Source organism: Gasterosteus aculeatus, chromosome 14, assembly GCF_964276395.1.
Source record: "Gasterosteus aculeatus chromosome 14, fGasAcu3.hap1.1, whole genome shotgun sequence".
NCBI lineage: Eukaryota > Metazoa > Chordata > Actinopteri > Perciformes > Gasterosteidae > Gasterosteus > Gasterosteus aculeatus.
The window spans coordinates 471,174-487,385 of NC_135702.1; the positions used below are offsets into that span (position 1 = coordinate 471,174).

General features: G+C 44.1%; 2 protein-coding genes across 3 annotated transcripts; both read right to left on the reverse strand.

The window, feature by feature from the left end:
- Positions 1 to 98: 98 nt before the first annotated feature.
- LOC120831701 (uncharacterized) lies at positions 99 to 8,010 on the reverse strand. Its single transcript, XM_078088566.1, has 11 exons — positions 7,642 to 8,010; positions 6,786 to 6,912; positions 5,671 to 6,648; positions 5,033 to 5,510; positions 4,105 to 4,419; positions 3,445 to 3,468; positions 3,134 to 3,308; positions 2,107 to 2,195; positions 1,944 to 2,015; positions 1,716 to 1,846; positions 99 to 1,073 (listed from the first exon to the last, which is right to left on the reverse strand). Exons 2-11 carry the CDS (start codon positions 6,898 to 6,900, stop codon positions 910 to 912), a joined length of 2,541 nt encoding a protein of 846 aa, XP_077944692.1. The 5' UTR covers positions 6,901 to 6,912; positions 7,642 to 8,010; the 3' UTR covers positions 99 to 909.
- Positions 8,011 to 8,704: 694 nt separating this feature from the next.
- ythdc1 (YTH N6-methyladenosine RNA binding protein C1) lies at positions 8,705 to 15,875 on the reverse strand. Of its 2 annotated transcripts, none has more exons than XM_040197390.2 (16): positions 15,524 to 15,875; positions 15,047 to 15,148; positions 14,439 to 14,737; positions 13,988 to 14,354; positions 13,826 to 13,888; positions 13,611 to 13,705; positions 13,431 to 13,539; positions 13,237 to 13,354; positions 13,082 to 13,166; positions 12,855 to 13,009; positions 11,066 to 11,145; positions 10,688 to 10,724; positions 10,474 to 10,513; positions 10,306 to 10,371; positions 10,038 to 10,229; positions 8,705 to 9,901 (listed from the first exon to the last, which is right to left on the reverse strand). In XM_040197390.2, exons 1-16 carry the CDS (start codon positions 15,549 to 15,551, stop codon positions 9,713 to 9,715), a joined length of 2,025 nt encoding a protein of 674 aa, XP_040053324.2. In that variant the 5' UTR covers positions 15,552 to 15,875; the 3' UTR covers positions 8,705 to 9,712. The 2 variants fall into 2 exon arrangements, with proteins under 2 accessions (XP_040053324.2, XP_040053323.2); XM_040197389.2 differs by having other exon boundaries at positions 10,038 to 10,232; positions 15,524 to 15,813.
- Positions 15,876 to 16,212: the final 337 nt, after the last annotated feature.

Consider the following 16,212-nt stretch of genomic DNA (forward strand, 5'->3'; position numbering starts at 1 on the left):
GCTGTTCGTTTTGTGTAGAAAGCCAATCCCCCTATCATATTCCAACTAAAACATTTTAAGGTTAACGTCATGTGTTTATATATTTACACACATTCTTAATACTTTAATCGCTTCATGCTTTATTATAGGATGTCTGCAGCAGACCAACAGATTCAAGTTTCAGGGTAAAAAAAACATTCTACAATTAAATCAAATGTACCGGGACGCAGTGTGATTGTGGCTCGTCATCATATTGAACCATTTTCATTATTATAAATGACGTCTAAAAGCTTATGGATCAAAAGTTGTTGCTCACCAGTATTTTATTATATTCTCGTTTCACAGCCTTTGTCTGAACGTTTAGTTCTTCAGGAAACTTTAAAATAATATTCTATAATTCACAAACAACATTTCTGAACACTTTTAAGTAAAGGCAGCATTCATATTTGTTGATAAACAAATGTTTTCACAAACTGTTCACCAATTAGTTCACTATTAATTACTGATCAATAACTGATCACTAATAAAAGGACACAATTCAGTGAGCAAAAACACTTTTATCCGTTCCAAAAATAGACACATTTTCAGCAGAAATATATATACATTACACTTATATTAACACCAGCCGTACGGAGTACTCGGACAGTATTTCAAAGTACTACAAGTGTGAACAGGTGTGAAATATTTTTATATTTGACCAAAGACAAAAAATGTAAAAATAAACACAAAGCCCCCTGTGGGCGTGGCCTCCCAACAGCTGTTCATTTAAAAAAATAGTGAAATTAAATATTTCAGAGAATTCACATTTAAACAGTTTAGAAAAAATGAAAAGAAGTAGAAACAAGCTCCACCCGTCCGATTTGTAGCAAGTGTTCTAGCAGGTCAGTTTTATTTGGCCAATGGTCAGCGGAGAGGAAGTGATGTCACAGCTCACACCTCCAGGCCCTGCCGTGTCAGGAAGTCCTCCAGTGCACTCAGTCGCTCCACGAGCATCACGTCCAGGTCCGCGTCGTCGTCAACGGGGCCGTTGCCATGGCAAAGTCGTCGTGCCGCCACCCGTTTCCGGGGCACCATGGCAACAGGAAGGCCTGCCCCTAAAAAAGACATTTACATTTTACATTTTTCTTTCCTTTTTTTCATAATTTTTCAGTGAATTAAAACATTTTGTTAAAAATATCGAATAAATACGTCTGTTGAGTGGTTTAACACCCTAAAACACGGAAATCCAGATGTTTTCACATGAATATAAAATAGATATTAGAAATTAATCTGTTTCACTTCATAACACTAAACTCGATTTAGCTGCATCAAAATACAATTGTGTTTCTAAAACACTATAAATTACTGTAACAAAGTAAAAGTATATCATTTAGTATAGTTTAATGTCTTCCCGTTTACATTGACGTCATGTTTGCAGCAGGTCCAACTGATTAGGCACATAGCAGTTTTTGGTGTTTTTAGTTAACGCTTTTTGCTGCGTGAAATAAACACCAAACAAAAAGAACTTAAAGATCTCCGGTCATTCGCGTTAAGAAAATGAACTGTCTGCAGCTCAATAGTGTACGTCACCGAAGGAACAAAGCAACCCGATCAGGAATCTAAAAGTAATATTTGTTCTTTTTTTTATTGATCCCATTTGTGAGTTTTCATGATCTGATGCACCGTGGTAATATGTCCAGGGCTTTTATTGTGAAGGGTAAGAACAGAGTGAGCGGCTTTAGTATTTCCCAGCATACCTTGCGGCCTCTTACGCTTCCTGGGTAAAGTAAAGTCAGGGAAGAGGAGGAGCCTGCGTCTTCTCTGCTGGCCAATCAGGAGCAGCGCACCATTTTTTTCCCGTGGCTCCTCAAAGATTGTCTCCAGACTCCTGAGAGTTGGAAAGAAAAGCATGCTGGGAGATGTAGTTGGTACAGCAGTTGGATGCAACGTCATAAATGTTTGAATTAAGTCTTTGTAGTTTCTACCTGTTTGTTGTGGGGGATTTGTAGTTCTTGTTGGTGTAAATCTCCTCAAGACTGAACTCTTTCTTCTTTGACCTGAAAAGAAATCTAGTTCAATAATTTTATCCTTTACTCAGATGTTCTCTTTGTATACTTTACTCTATTCACCCCTCATCCTCTACATCACCTTTTGACCTTTGGTAGTCCCATCGGAGTGAGCGGCGTTTCCCGCGGCGATGCCCGGCGGATTCGTATCTGTGAGACTCGTTTACATCGCTGAGAAGACAGAACCAGAGCAGAAGATTTGAGACAGCGAAGAAAAAAAGAGGAAAGACATAAGGCAATAAAATAGAGTAGAAGAGATATTACATTACATTACATGTCATTTAGCTGACGCTTTTATCCAAAGCGACGTACAATAAGTGCATTCAACCATAGGGTACAAACTCAGGAGAACAAGAAACAAGAAAGTGCAATTTCCTCAAATAAGCCAATTTACAATTTGCTATAGATGAGTGACGTTACAAGTACGATTTAAGTGCTACAATTTGTTAGTCTATATATATATTAAGAGAACACCAGAGCAGGACGGTCACAGCCTTGGACATCGCTCTGTGTGGGCCGGCGTCTGCGTACACTAGACACTAGAGGAAGGCTTGTTGGCTAGCACGTTAGCCACGTTAGTCAATGCATAGATGCGAATGGTTGCGGAGGAAGCAAATTTTAAACCGGCGGCGCAGAGGACGCGAAAAAGCGAAAGGAGCGAAGCGTATAAATCACTTTTTTGCCAAAGTTGAAATATTTCATTTTTTGACGTCGTCTTTCGAAAGCCAATCACGGCGTCCTGCTGCCAAAGCGTGAGTACGCTTCATGAAACCACCAGAGACACACACAGCTGAGGCTGAACGCCTGTAAGTCAGCTGGTGTCTGGCAGTACAGAGCAGAATGACCACTGTCTTCACAGAGACAAGCTACACCCCCTTCCCGGCACGTATGAAGCAAATTAACTACAACTAGTCGGGCAAGTAAACGCGCGCAAGTAAAGCGTGGCGAAAAATTTGCTTGGCTTTTGGTGTGAACGCAGCAGCTTTCGTGAAGGAGTCCGATCTTTTAGCGCCACTGACTTATTGTCACAAAGACAGCTGGAGTTGTACTTTCTTCTATTTCTTTTGGAAAAACTATTAACTTCCACAAGACAAGAAGAAAATCGCCACCTCTCTGTTTGTGCCAAGTAACTCAGAGCCTGTTTCTGATTGGCCAACGTCAAGGGGAGCAGCAGACAGCCCATTGGCTGAACAGAGGGGGCGGGGTCGTCGCTGTGGGAGGTGGAGGCTACTGCCGCTGTGATTGGCTCGTTGCTTCTGCTGTCGCCGGGCAGAAAACGTTTGACTGCAACAGAAACAGAGAAATATTTGTTGTTATTTTTACGTCCTATTTATAGCACATACACTCATAACAACAAAATGTAAGTATAACTAATAGACTAACAATAAAACTGTCCATTCACGTGTTTTATTTAAATTACCTTTGCGAAGGGGTTCGTCCATAACTGAAAAGAGAAGGAACATATTGGACTTTAATGATGGGAGCTGCATTAAGAAGCTTGTGTGGTGATCAAAACTCTGACGCTGTCAAGGTGGTAGTTTATGGATGTTATGAGTCTTGCATATTGTCCCTCACCAACTAGGATTTTAATCAACCAGTGAAGAGGAAGTGACCATAGACGGACTGAGGAGGACTAATACATATCTGACCTGTCAATCAGCCTCAGCTCTGTTTGACTCTAAATGGACCAAAATGAGAGTCTACAGACCAATGAGAGACCATGACAACGTACCCTCCTTATTAACAGTCTGTAGTTTGCAGAATTTATTTTAAATAATCATCGCGGCGCGTCCAGTGGACGGAGCTACTTGTCTTATGTGTGGAGATTGAGTCATGGTTATAACAACAATGAATAACCCACAACAAACACTCTTTAGCAACGTAAAACACCACAACACAACAACTTGTGCCCCTCAACTATTTGTAACACTAATTATTGTACGTTTATAAAAATTACCCTGCCAAACTGCATGCTGGGTACAGCTAGAGAAGGAATTTGGATTATGGATTTTTGGCCATACCACCCAGCCCTAATGCGTGTGTGTGTGTATTAATGATATTAATAAAGGGCTTAACCAACCAGTGGTCTGTGCTCAGACTAGGCGGGACCGTGAAGTCTTTCAGGCTCCGCGGGAGACTAATAGCCCCGCCCCTCACAGCCGAGGACATTGTCTCCACGGCAACCGCGGATAGTCGCAGCATGGGGGCGGGGTTAAAGGAGGAAGGAGACAGGTGACATATGCTGAAGGCCCCATGATTGGAGAAGAGGGAGAGTGGAGCGGCAAAGTCCGAGAAACGCCATTGGCCTGGAGAGATGTATGGGGCTTCTGATTGGCTGCAGGTCCCATCACTCCAGGCCAACTGGAGGAGTTGCAGTGCTTGATGGGAAGAGGAGCTGAGGAGAAAAGGAGGAGGAGTTCATACTTTTTATGAATATTTTTTATCACTATAGCATAAATAAAGTTAACTGTAATATTACATTTGTTTTTTTTTATACACTTATTACACCTTACAATTTTTACTATATTATTGTTATTCAAAAAATGTACAGTTTATAAAATCCACATGTTCTTTAAAATATCTAACATAATTATAATAAATTAATAGTAAATTGCGTATTATATTTTTGGTTTAATTGTATACAAATATAGTTTGGTTGTATAGTGTTTTTACAATAGTTACCATAGTTACTATGGTAAGAAATCATTATTTGCAATGTATAGTTTCTTCAAATCTGCCTTGGATATTTATTTATTTCATATTTATTAAAAAAATAAAAACTCAAATACATCGTCATATGTATTGCTTCGACTTTTATTTAATCGAATAATTATTGGTAATATTTTTTTTTCAATGGAGACTTACTTTGTCTTTAAAGGTACTACAGATTAACTATACTATAATTACATTACATTAATTTGTCCTTTCACAAACGTAATTGTGTAACGTAAATGTAATTCAAAAGTATCCTAAAGAAATGAAAACTAAAGTAAATAGATGAAATGAACCTGGGTATCGTAGCTGTGTATCCATTCTGCCTGACGACACTGACGGATTTCTCTGATTGGCCGGCTCCTTCCACTTGTCTTCTTCGGTATTTTCTGTGGTTGAATCTGTGCAGAGTGAGCAGTGCCTCCTCCTCCTCTGCTCCTCCTCTGAAGGAGAACGCCATCCGCCCCACAAACCTCCGGGCGTCTTCATCGTCTTCTCTGTTTTCTGGAAGAGTACAACGGTCTCTTCCTCTGTGGTTCTTCCTCCTTTTCCTTAATCTCCCCTCCTCCTCCTCCTCCTCCTCCTCCTCCTCCTCCTCCTCCTCCTCCTCCTCCTCACCTCTGCTCCTTCTCCGCTCTTTTGATTGGCTCAAACTAGCGGGAAGAGGAGGTTCTGGTGAGTCTCTGCTCACTAATGAAAATGATGAAGGGGAGCTGGTAACAGTTGGGTGATGGGCGGGGCTACCCAATGGGGCGGGGCTTAATGCTTTAAAACCTAAAGAAGAACAGAGAAGGAGGTTTTGAAACGTACTAAATGAATTGTTTATAATTAATATGTGGATAATATTGTAAAATGTAAATCTAGTCTTGTATTGATCGCCATGGCAACATTGATGGTCCGCTGTAGATCACATGATCATCAGACTCAGACTCACCAGGAGAACAGGAAGCCCCTCCTTCTTCTGCTTCCTGCCTGCCACTCTTCTTCCTCCTCTTCATCCTGCTGCTTCTCTCTAAGGAGTCCAGGCGACGACCAATGGTAGCCAGAGCGCCTCGTAGGAGGCGCCGCATTTCCTGCCGGTGAGCTGAGAGGAGGCGGGGCAGGAGGGAGGAGCAAGGGCAGCAGAGAGGACCAGCTATAGAAGGAGGAAGAGACTGAGCTACAGGAGAAGGAGGAGATGACGCAACAGAAGGAGAGAGAGCAGAAACTTGAGTAGCAGGAGGAGGAGGAGAAGAAGAAACTGGTGGAGAAGAATGAGGAAGAAGAGAGGAAACTGGAGTAGCAGGAGGAGGAGAAACGTGAGCGGGAGGAGAGGAAGAAGGAGGACAACAAATAGCCGAAGCACGATGGGTAAAAAGGACAGGGGGAGGAGAAACATGAGAAGGAACTGAAGAACAAGGAGGAAGCACTGGAGAAGAAAAAACAGAACCAGGGGGAGTACAGATATCCAGAGGAGATTGAGGTGAAAGATGGAGGAATGAAGAGAGAGAAGACGAAAGGGAAGAAGGAGCAGGAGCAACAGAAGAAGGAGATTTACAGGAGGGTGAAGAACCAGAACCAGAAGGATGAAGAAAAGAAGGAACCACACAAGGAGACGGTGAATTAAAAGCAGAAGAGGAGACAGAAGGAGCAGCAGGAGGCAGAGATATGAGGGACGGAGGGACAAGAGGAGAGGAAAGAGGAGGACCAGTGGAGAGAGCAGAGGAAATAAGGGAAGGAACGACAGAAGCTGAAGGAGGAAAGAGAAGGGACGCAGGAGGAGAAGGAGCATAAAGATTTGTAGATGAGAAAGAAGGAAGGGTATATGGTGGAGGAGAGAAGGGAAAGGAGGGAGGAGCTAGGGAAGGATCAGAGGAGGATGGGAGGACACAGAGAGGTAGAGGAGGAGAGGAAGAGGAACTCCATGGAGGAGCTGAGAAGGAAGGGAGGACACAAAGCGGTAGAGGAAGGTGAAGAGAAGCACCATGGTGAAGCAGCAGTCATTACTTAATAAAATGAATTAATATTGAAAGGAATATTTACAGCAATTAATAATAATAGTAAACCCACCTCTTTGTGTGTCTTCGTCATCATCGGCCAATGGGAGGGAAGGGGGTGGGGTCAGGGTGACAAGACCACGCCCCCTGTCATCGCTCTTGTTCAGTGTCAGTGGTCGAGTGAGCATGTTTACAAATACCTGACAAGAAATAATACATATGAATCAAACTTAAGAAACATTTGACATACATTTATTATATGTATATATTATACACATAATAACATATGTTTTTGTGTTACATAAAGCAGAATGTGCTTTCCAAGTTGGACCTTTAGCTTTGATGACAGCTTTGCAGCCTTCCTTCAACCATTAAATAAGAAGAAACACTTTTGTATGTATGCATGTATGTAAAGATATGTATGTATGTATGTATGTATGTATGTATCTTTACATACATGCATACAAGATTATTATTGCATGCATCACAACTGCATGCATCACAACTGTGAAGGAACACGTGTAATTTTCTTTCTATTTTGTACCTTTTGCTTTAATATATATATATATATATATATATATATATATATATAAATAAGTTGTATGAATCTCTCATTCTCGCGAGATTTCAGCTATCCCTCTTTTGGAAAAATCCCAGAAATGTTCCTGTAAACCTGATTCTTTTTACGCTGTCAGCCGAATATCGGGTGATTCACGGTTTCACGGTTTGACGTCGTCCTCACTGAATGTCGCGTGACGTAACGCGAAGGGGAGGTCAGCGGAAGTGGGGATGCTGCGGGTCGAAAGGAGGATAAACGGGATTCGGGGCAAATAAGAAGGAAGCTGCTCGAGCTAGCGGCGGCTAGCTACCGTTAGCAGGCGTTCCTGTGCGTGTACCCGTTGACCGGGGCATTTGAACGGGTGTTTTACCTTCTTCACGCCCCGCGGCTCCCTTAGGCTCCGTTAAATCCTACCGGCTCTCATTTGGGGCGGTTTACCGGCTGGAAAGGCCGCAGCTGGCGGTCCTTCCAGGAATCGGTGCTTCTGTTGTCACCGCAGACCGGCATCAAGTCGACGGAACCCACACAGCGGACTTCCGGTGGACAAAACAAACGTCCACGAGCGAGAGGAAACTGCTTTTCTGTTTGTCTGTTATTGCTTTTATGTCTTTGAATGGATGTTTTATTGCTTTTCTTTATATTTTATGGAGTTGCAAATGTAGTTGTTCATTAATTTCTTTTAAATGCTGTTTGTTATTAGAGGAAGTCACATGTTCAGATGCCCAGTTCGATGTTCCATGTCAGTCAAACGTTTTACTTTTGTCCAATCAGGATGCAGCGCTTGTGATCTCTGACTGACCTCTGATCAGTCTGGACTTTTATTGTTTGCTTGTTGTCCGAGCAACTTTCAGTTTGTTCAACATCAGAAAACGGAAATAACTTGACGAAGGATTGTTTTTGTTTTTTATCCATGATTCGTAGCTACAAGTTTATGGAGCAAAATCCAGGTCAAAAGTTTTGTTCATTTGAAAAACAAATGTGAACCTGAAAGTTCAAGTTTTGAAAAATACAACAATGTATTCAAAATAAAAATAAGTGGATGAAAAATATTTTCGGGATGAATATAGTTTTGACTCAGCTCTATATTTTTTTTAAATAAAATATTTTTTTCAATCTTCACTTAAATATATTTTTTGGTTGCAGATTTTATGTTTTCAGATTCAAAATTTAGATTTTTTTCAACATTCAGACTTTTCACCGTGATGTGGCGTAGGGGGCGGGGCATCACCCGGGAGGGAGTGTCATTATTTTGGTTGTTGGAAAAATGGAAGATTAGACAATTAGACATTAGACTAATTAGACATTAGTAGTCAGATTACCCCCAACGGTAATCTGATTACCCCCAATGGTAATCTGACTATGCTGAATAGTAATCTGATCCTGCTGAAACAGAAAAGCAAACATCAGTCACTTTAAAGAAATGAGCTGACTTGTTTTATTTACGGTTTTATTGTTTTCATTTTGTACAAACAAAACAAGCTCCGACCCCTAAATTCAGAAGCAAAAGGATTAAATCTTTACTTTACCCTTTCACTTTAACACTTTAAAAACAGATTCATTTCACCCTCTGCTGATCAATACAAAATGAAACTAATCAGTTGGACGTTCAGTTACCGTGTTGATGGCGAATCAGAGAGCAGAAAATAAGGAATTTGTACTTTTAATTCATGAAAACAGGAACCAACAGGAAGCGATCCAGAGTAAAAATAAGCGTGACTCTTCTGTGACGGAACCATACAGAAATCCAGAATTATGACACCAGGATTCACTTCATACTGACGATAAAGATATCCACTGTTCAGGAAGTAAAATACAAAATAAACCTAAGAAAAAATAAATAAGCTGTAACAAATAACATTAAACAAAAAAAAAAGACCAAAAAAAAAAAATCTATAAAAAGAAGGAACATCTATGCAGTCAAACTTTTCTCCTCAGGTTTTAAATTATTTTCTTTCCCTTCACATTTCACTTGAAGATATTTTGAGATTTTTTTTAACAATAAAACAATTAGAGAAAAAATTGAAATAAATGTTTTGTGTTTCCTGTTTATCTTCCCGCGACTCGTCTGGCTCCTCAAAAGGCCTCGACTCTCAGGTTGAGAACCTCTAAAAAAAATAATGAAACAGCTGTCGTTTTCTGTTGTTCAAGAGCTGCACAGAGAGGATTCTGTGAAACAGTGAATGTTCAAGAGAAAGAACTTGCATGACGGCACCTGGTCACGCGTGTTCCTGTGCTGTGATGTTACTTCTGTTGTTACGCAAGATCATCAAAATAAATGTTTTTTTAATTCGATATTTTATTCTCATAAAAAGTCATGATGCAGATGATCATCAACTTGCTCGTTTTTGTTCATAACAACATAAAACAGGTACCCAGCCCAAAAAATACATGACTTTCAAAATAAAAGCCCTAGCAGGCCAACAGGACACAACATCATGAGATCACCTGCGATACCGACCCCTCTCCTTGTCCCTCTCTCTCTCTCGCTCTCTGTCCCTCCCTCGCTCGCGCTCCCTCTCGCGCCGGGGTCCTCCGCGCTCGCGTTCACGCTGCCGCTCGCGCTCTCGCCGACTGCTCACCACCGCTTGGGTCCTCCGCAGGAAGTCGTCCACGCGCATGTCGTAGTCGTGCTGCATGATGGCAAAGAAAAACAGGAAAAACGACGGGTCAGAGAGAAACGATTTTAATCAAACAAGTTAAATAAATAGTAGTCACAGTACACAGTAGAGTACACAGTAGAGTACACAGAGTACACAGTAGACTCACCGGGCTGGAGGTGAAGGCGCGGTGCTGAGGCGCACGCTGCTTGTCTCTAAAGCGAGGGGGCGGAGCTTCGTGCGGCGGCAATGGGGGGTGGTGGTGGTGATGGTAGGCTTGGTGAGGCGGAGGCGGGGGGTGGTTGTGGTGGTAGTAGGGGGGGTGGTGGGGGGGCGGCTGCTCCACGCCGGGGTAAGTTGCCTGCTGATACAACATGACATCATCACTAGATGCGTCTAATAACCTGATCAACAATCAATAACGGAGAAAGTCTTACCAGAGTCTGCCAGGGAGCCGGAGGGCCGACGCTGTGATGATAATCCCGCATGTAGTCGTTGTAGGACTGCAAGAGGGAACACAGGTGAGCTCCTGGATGCAGCTACAGCTAAGCTAGCAGGAAACTACATCACTATTGTAAAGCTAAGCTAACCGGTTAGTGACTCACCCCGTTGAGAAAAACGTCTCGTCTGACGTTGGAGAAACGTCTGAGAATAAAACAACGGTAAACTTCAATTTACAATCGATAAAAAAAATCAGTTAGATGAAGACAATTTTGAACGATTTTAAGATTAACACTTTTTAACACGGTTCATTAAAACGTTTTGAATCATTAGCGTTGCTTTGGCCCCGCCCACTTCAGGTGAGCGATGAGGTCTCACCTGTCCACCGGCTGGTTGCGAAGGTCCTGGATGAACCCTGAAAATAAAATCGAATAAATTCTATCAAATTTCCCTTTTGTATCGGTGAAGCTGAGCAGCAAGCGATCGATCAAGAGTTATTACGATACACTCAAAAATAAAATAAAAAATAATCAGTAGAATAAATACAGTTAATCAACATTTCAGAGAACACATTCATAAAGTAAACAAATCATTCTTGAATCAAGGATCGTTCAAGATTTTAACTGAAACATATTCAGAAATAAACCAAACGCGCACACAGCTTCATACCGAGTTCACGTCAGTTTACAGGAAGTCATCACGTTATTTTAATGAAAACAATAAAACGGGATAGATCGAATTTGTCGGATTCTCGACCTGCTCGCTGGCTGAAGTCCGGCGGGCCGTCGGCTCGAGGTCGTTTCCTGCCGTGAAGGTCGTACTCTTCAGGGCGACGCCTATGCAGACAAGTTCACAATTAAGACACACACACGCACACTATACCCCCCCCCACACACACACACACACTATACCCACACACCCACACACGCCCGGATAACTCAAACACACCAAGAAGAAGCTCCCAAAAAGAAGCTTCCAATCACGAGTCATCTAGATGAGGGGTCACCTGCTGTCGTCACGTCAGCATCACTCCTCGTTTCTATTTTACGTCATCGGATCAAAACAGACCAGTGGCATCTTCTACTGGGCCCGCGGTCTACTGGTTTTACCGGTCCTCTAGTGGTCTACTGGTCCTCCAGTGGTCTACTGATCTTACTGGTCCTTTAGTGGTCTACTGGTCCTCTAGTGGTCTACCGGTCTTACTGGTCCTGCTGTGGTCTCCTTTACCTGTCACCTCCTGGTCAGGTGGAGTGAAGCACTGGTCCTCCTAGTGCTCCAGCATTAGACACAATTTACTTCACACAAACACACACAATAAAAAGATCAAACAAAGAAGGAGGAGCCTCTGAAAGGGTCAACATACCGCTTCTGCAGCATTAGTGTGTGGGGGGTGCGTTTGTGTCAACAACACCAGATTATAAAAGTTTTTCTCCTTATCAGTCCATGTTTAAGGCTTTTTATAAACCCTTTTATTTTGAAAGGGTGGAGGGGGTGGTGGTGATGATGATGATGATGGTGCAGTCTTGTCAATCAACAAACCAAGCCCCGCCCTCTTCCCAGACAAGCAAAAGTCCTTAAAACGTCCGTTGGGGATTCTTTAAATCTGATTTTTCTTTCCTCACACACACACTTGATTTTCAGTTCATAAGAGAGCGACACACAACGAGCTCTGAGTCCTGATTCAGTGTGTGTGTGTTGATGGGGGGGGGGTCATCTCTTTTTCAGTCCAAGAGAATATCATTTTTTTAATGAAGTCCATCTTTTCCTTTTTGCATCCCTGAAATTTGACCTTATTTGAGCAGGCAAGGAAACCCCGCCCACAAGACACTTCCTCACCCTCTCATTGGATATAGTCCAGAGGCCACGCCCCCTGTGGTGACCAAACATTCTCAGAAGAACAGAAACAGTCCACTGTGAGCTCAGACGTCCCTCTCTTCCTCTCTTTTAGTTTTACCCCGCTCGCCCCTCCCTCACCCACGCCCTCCTCCGTCAGTCCAGCCAGTGACGCTCGTTCCTTTAAGCTTTTATTCTGAAAGGGTCAGCCACAGTCCCGCTAAAAGCCAAACCTTTTGATTTTTTTGTTGTTTTGTTGTTGTTTTTTTTAGTTCCGAAGTACGAAACTCCTGCAAAGAAAAAGAGCTTCAAAAGGAGAAATTTAGCAACAACGAAAAAATCTAACTGATGGAAATTAAAATGTGCATCTTGTTGCTTCACCAAAACTTGGATATAAAAATCAAACTTCTTAGTATTGCTACCTAGTTGAACTTAGATTTAATCTCTTTGTTTATCACCATCGAGGTTCTAATTTCCTGCCTGACCACTTTTTCTGGGGACGTCAACCGAAGACCCGTCACTCCGCTGGAAAACTCCCAACTGGAACAACAACAACCACAACAACCAGCGAACCCGGCAACGCCGGCCCCGGGGGAAGCTAGCCGCCGGTTAATGGCAGCGGCTGTCTCCGTCGTCCGGCAGCAGGTGGCGCCATGGTCGCGGCGGGAGGAGAAGAACAGGCAGCGGAGGAGGAGCTTGGTGATTGGCTAACCTTCCCGGCTCGCGTTGCGGCGGTCGGCCCCGAGGTCGCGGCTCTGACGGCGTCCGGCGCTTGTGGCGAACGCATCGAGCCACTTGGTGGACGTCCACACTCTCGTCCAATGGGAACAGGGCGCAGAGCTGAGCGCCAACTTCTGGTTGGATCTCCTTAATAACAAGAGAGTATTTTAACAAAAATGTTCAAAAGAGAAGGAAAACAAGAGCTAACGGCGAGCTCACCTGTCCGTCGCGTCCGATTTTGACGGGCTTGTGTTCGTTCCAGGGGTTGGACAGGTGAGCGGTTTTGGTGAAGGGAAGCTCTCTCCTGGATGAGATCAAAGCAATCAGTCACACCTCGCAGGCCGCGGGCTAAAGGTCGTGTTGTTGTTATTTACCTGCACAGCCAGTCTATCTTGAAGACTCCGCCTAGCATCTTGGCGTTCATGCCAGCGGGAAGAACCCAGTGGATCGGCGACCCCCCGTGATGAGACTCCGACGCCAACCGGGCGAAACCTGGAAGACAAAAGGAGCTTAAAGACCACTGAATGCTTTAAATCCACGTTTTAACGGATCGGTGTTTTTTTAGGACCTTGGAATTTCCCGCTCTCCCTAACGGAGAAGACGAGGACGACGCTCCGGGCCGAGCGGAATGCAGCGTTCAGCTTCTTCTCGTTCACCGGCAGCGTGGACCAGACGCCCTGTGGCGCAAGAGAAACCACATCAGAAAGGAGGTGGGGGGGGGGGCGGCCATCTTTGAACATTAGCGTACCTTAGCTTTAGCCAGAGACACGTTCTCGTGGTTGTTGCTCTTTATGAGGAAGAACCGAGCATCTCGCAGGATGTAACGTAACTTAGTGGCGGGATCTGAAACACCACAAAGTAATCAGATTACTTTATAGTAAAACCAACAAAGAGATTAAAGTGAACTATGAACATTTAATCACATGATTAGTTATTAGTAACCATTAAAGATGGCGGCCTTACTCTCCATTCCTTTGCGAACAGCTCGGACCGAAGACGACAGCTTCTCGTGCTTCTTCTCTGAACCTTTCAAAATAAAAGAATTAAATTAAGATCTGAAGGGGGACATGAAGGCCTTAATTCACCACGTAACCGTGTACCGCGTCACCATGTTGCCGTGGTTACCTGAGGCCTCAGAGCCGGAGCCCGAGTGCAACGACTCGCCTTCGTCGGTGAAGCTGATGGAGGAGGCGGAGCGGGAGTCCCCGGCCTCGCTGCGAGTGTCGTAGTCGTTCCCCTCGCCGCGGCGCTCGTACTCCTCATCCTCTTCCTTCTCTCCTTCCTCCTCCTCGTCATCGTCCTCCTCCTCCTCCATGCCCTCCTCTTCTTCTTCCTCCTCCTCCTCATCCTCTTCCTCATCCTCCTCTTCCTCTGCGTGGGAGGCGGTGGGGGAGGAGCTACCTGAGCCCAGCTCTGAGGCGTACTCTGTCGGTCTCTCCCCTTCGGATTGGTGCTCGCTCTCGTTGGGGGCAGGACTAGTCCGCCGCAACTTCTGAAGACAAACAGGAAGTTCCTTGTGATTGGCTGTGGGACTGAAAAGTGACAGTGAATGTTCTAGTAGGATTAATAGTAGTACCTGGCTCAGACCCTCCACGCCTCTCTGGGACTCTCTCCGTCGGACCTCCTCTCCTCCGCGGCTCCTGGTCGCCTCTCGTGCTCCTCGCCGCCCCTTTCGGTCCTCATAGTACTCGTGGCGGAAGCTGGCGGGGGCGGCGTGGCGGGCGCGGGGGCTGGACGACGCCTTTTTGGAGGAGGAAAGAGGTGCCCCCGGGGCTCTCTTATTGGTGGAGGAAGATCTGGAAGGGGCGTGGCCGATAGAGGGGCGGAGCCTCTTCAGGTCCTGGCTACCTGAGCCTTCACTCTTCCTTTTTGTTCCTGTCAGACAAAGCGGAGGGTTCTAGTTCCTTCGTCATCAGTTAATACTGAAGTAGTCATAGTACCAGGATGAGTGGTACTACTCTCAGCAAGTAGTAGTGTTGTCAGTAGTACCAATAGCACTATTATCGTCAGTATAGTAATAATACATTCATTCTATATAGTGCTATAAATACCCAGAGTAGTATTATCAGTGGCACTTCACAATGACGGCGGGCTAAGTATTATTATGAGTAGTAGTATCAGTATCAGTGGCAGTACAACCTCTTGTAGTACCAGTAGTACTATTACATTACAGGTCTGTAGTACCTTTCTTGTCGCTGACGGCTCTTTCCGTCTCCGGGTTGTAGAGCTCGTCGTCCTGATCCGGAGCTTCGGTCAGAATATCTTCCAGAACATTTAACTCTCCATCTGAACAACAACAAAAAATGTATTATGATCGGACTGAAAATCAACATGTATCATAGTAGTAGTAATAGTAGTAGTCACACATCCTCAATCTGCACTTTTCATTATAATGAATCATTGATCAATCAGATGCAGCTTGGATCAGTCCGCCCCACTGGACGAATGATCGGCTCGTTGGATCGATAGTTATATTATACGGTCTGTGTCGGTGGGTCGCGTGCTGCAGCTCGTTGACTAGCTCACGTGCGACGCCGTCACCAATCACTAACAAGTTCATTGATAACGAGTATCGATTCGCCAGTGAAAGGAAACGGGTCTGAACGGAACAAAGACAGTGAACATGCTAATGCTAACAGAAGCCGCCTGCTCGTGGCTCACCTTTGTCTTCGCGCCGGTCGGCCGCCATTGCAGCAAATCTGACGTCACTCCCGCCTCGCGCTCAGGCAGAGCTTCAGATTTAAAAGATTATCAGTTTGTTGTTTGAGTAAAACACAAAACAATCAGAAAAACCGACCGCAGAGCAGCCAAAAGGAGGAAAATGGCGGAACGAGACTGTTGTTCTAGCTTCTTCTTCTTCTGTTGACTTACGAGTACATTTCCGGCAAACGACCGCCAGCTTCCGCCTCAGCGGGGCTTTGTCTGCGACGTCGCCTACTACTGAAGGCTAAAATTCTTATACATACTATTGCATACGATTAACTAGAGTAAGCTTGCTAGCTAGATGTAATGTATGCAATTAACAAATGTGTGTTTCTATATTAGGACATTATGAAACGACCACGGACAATTACAGTTCCTCAAACGCAGTAAAAAAACAAACACGAAACAGAATTGTATCAATGCCTTTTTATTAAACATAGAACAGATACAAATCAAAAATTGCATCAACTGCTGAAATGACGGTTTTCTTCTGTGTGTTCCAACTAAATAAAATCAAACGGGACCTCAAATCGGGAAACATGCCAAAGCAGATAAGATTTTGTTTTGAAAATCCCATACAGGAAAGGGTTCGTCAAACATCGCAGCCCCGTCAGTCCAACCGGAAGTCCACGTCATTACTAACGGCA

Bases quoted from the DNA above. Each gene is read 5' to 3' on its own strand.
- LOC120831701 (XM_078088566.1), bottom strand. From the start codon at position 6,900: ATGCTCACTCGACCACTGACACTGAACAAGAGCGATGACAGGGGGCGT. The intron at 3,469-4,104 runs GTTGGTTAAGCC...TTCTCTTTTCAG, and splicing joins AGTCTGAGCACAGACCACTG to TTATGGACGAACCCCTTCGC. The intron at 1,847-1,943 runs GTAGAAACTACA...TCCAACTCTCAG, and splicing joins AAATCCCCCACAACAAACAG to GAGTCTGGAGACAATCTTTG.
- ythdc1 (XM_040197389.2), bottom strand. From the start codon at position 15,551: ATGGCGGCCGACCGGCGCGAAGACAAAG. The intron at 13,540-13,610 runs GTACGCTAATGT...CTTGCGCCACAG, and splicing joins TGTCTCTGGCTAAAGCTAAG to GGCGTCTGGTCCACGCTGCC. The intron at 13,355-13,430 runs GTCCTAAAAAAA...TTTGTCTTCCAG, and splicing joins GGAGAGCGGGAAATTCCAAG to GTTTCGCCCGGTTGGCGTCG.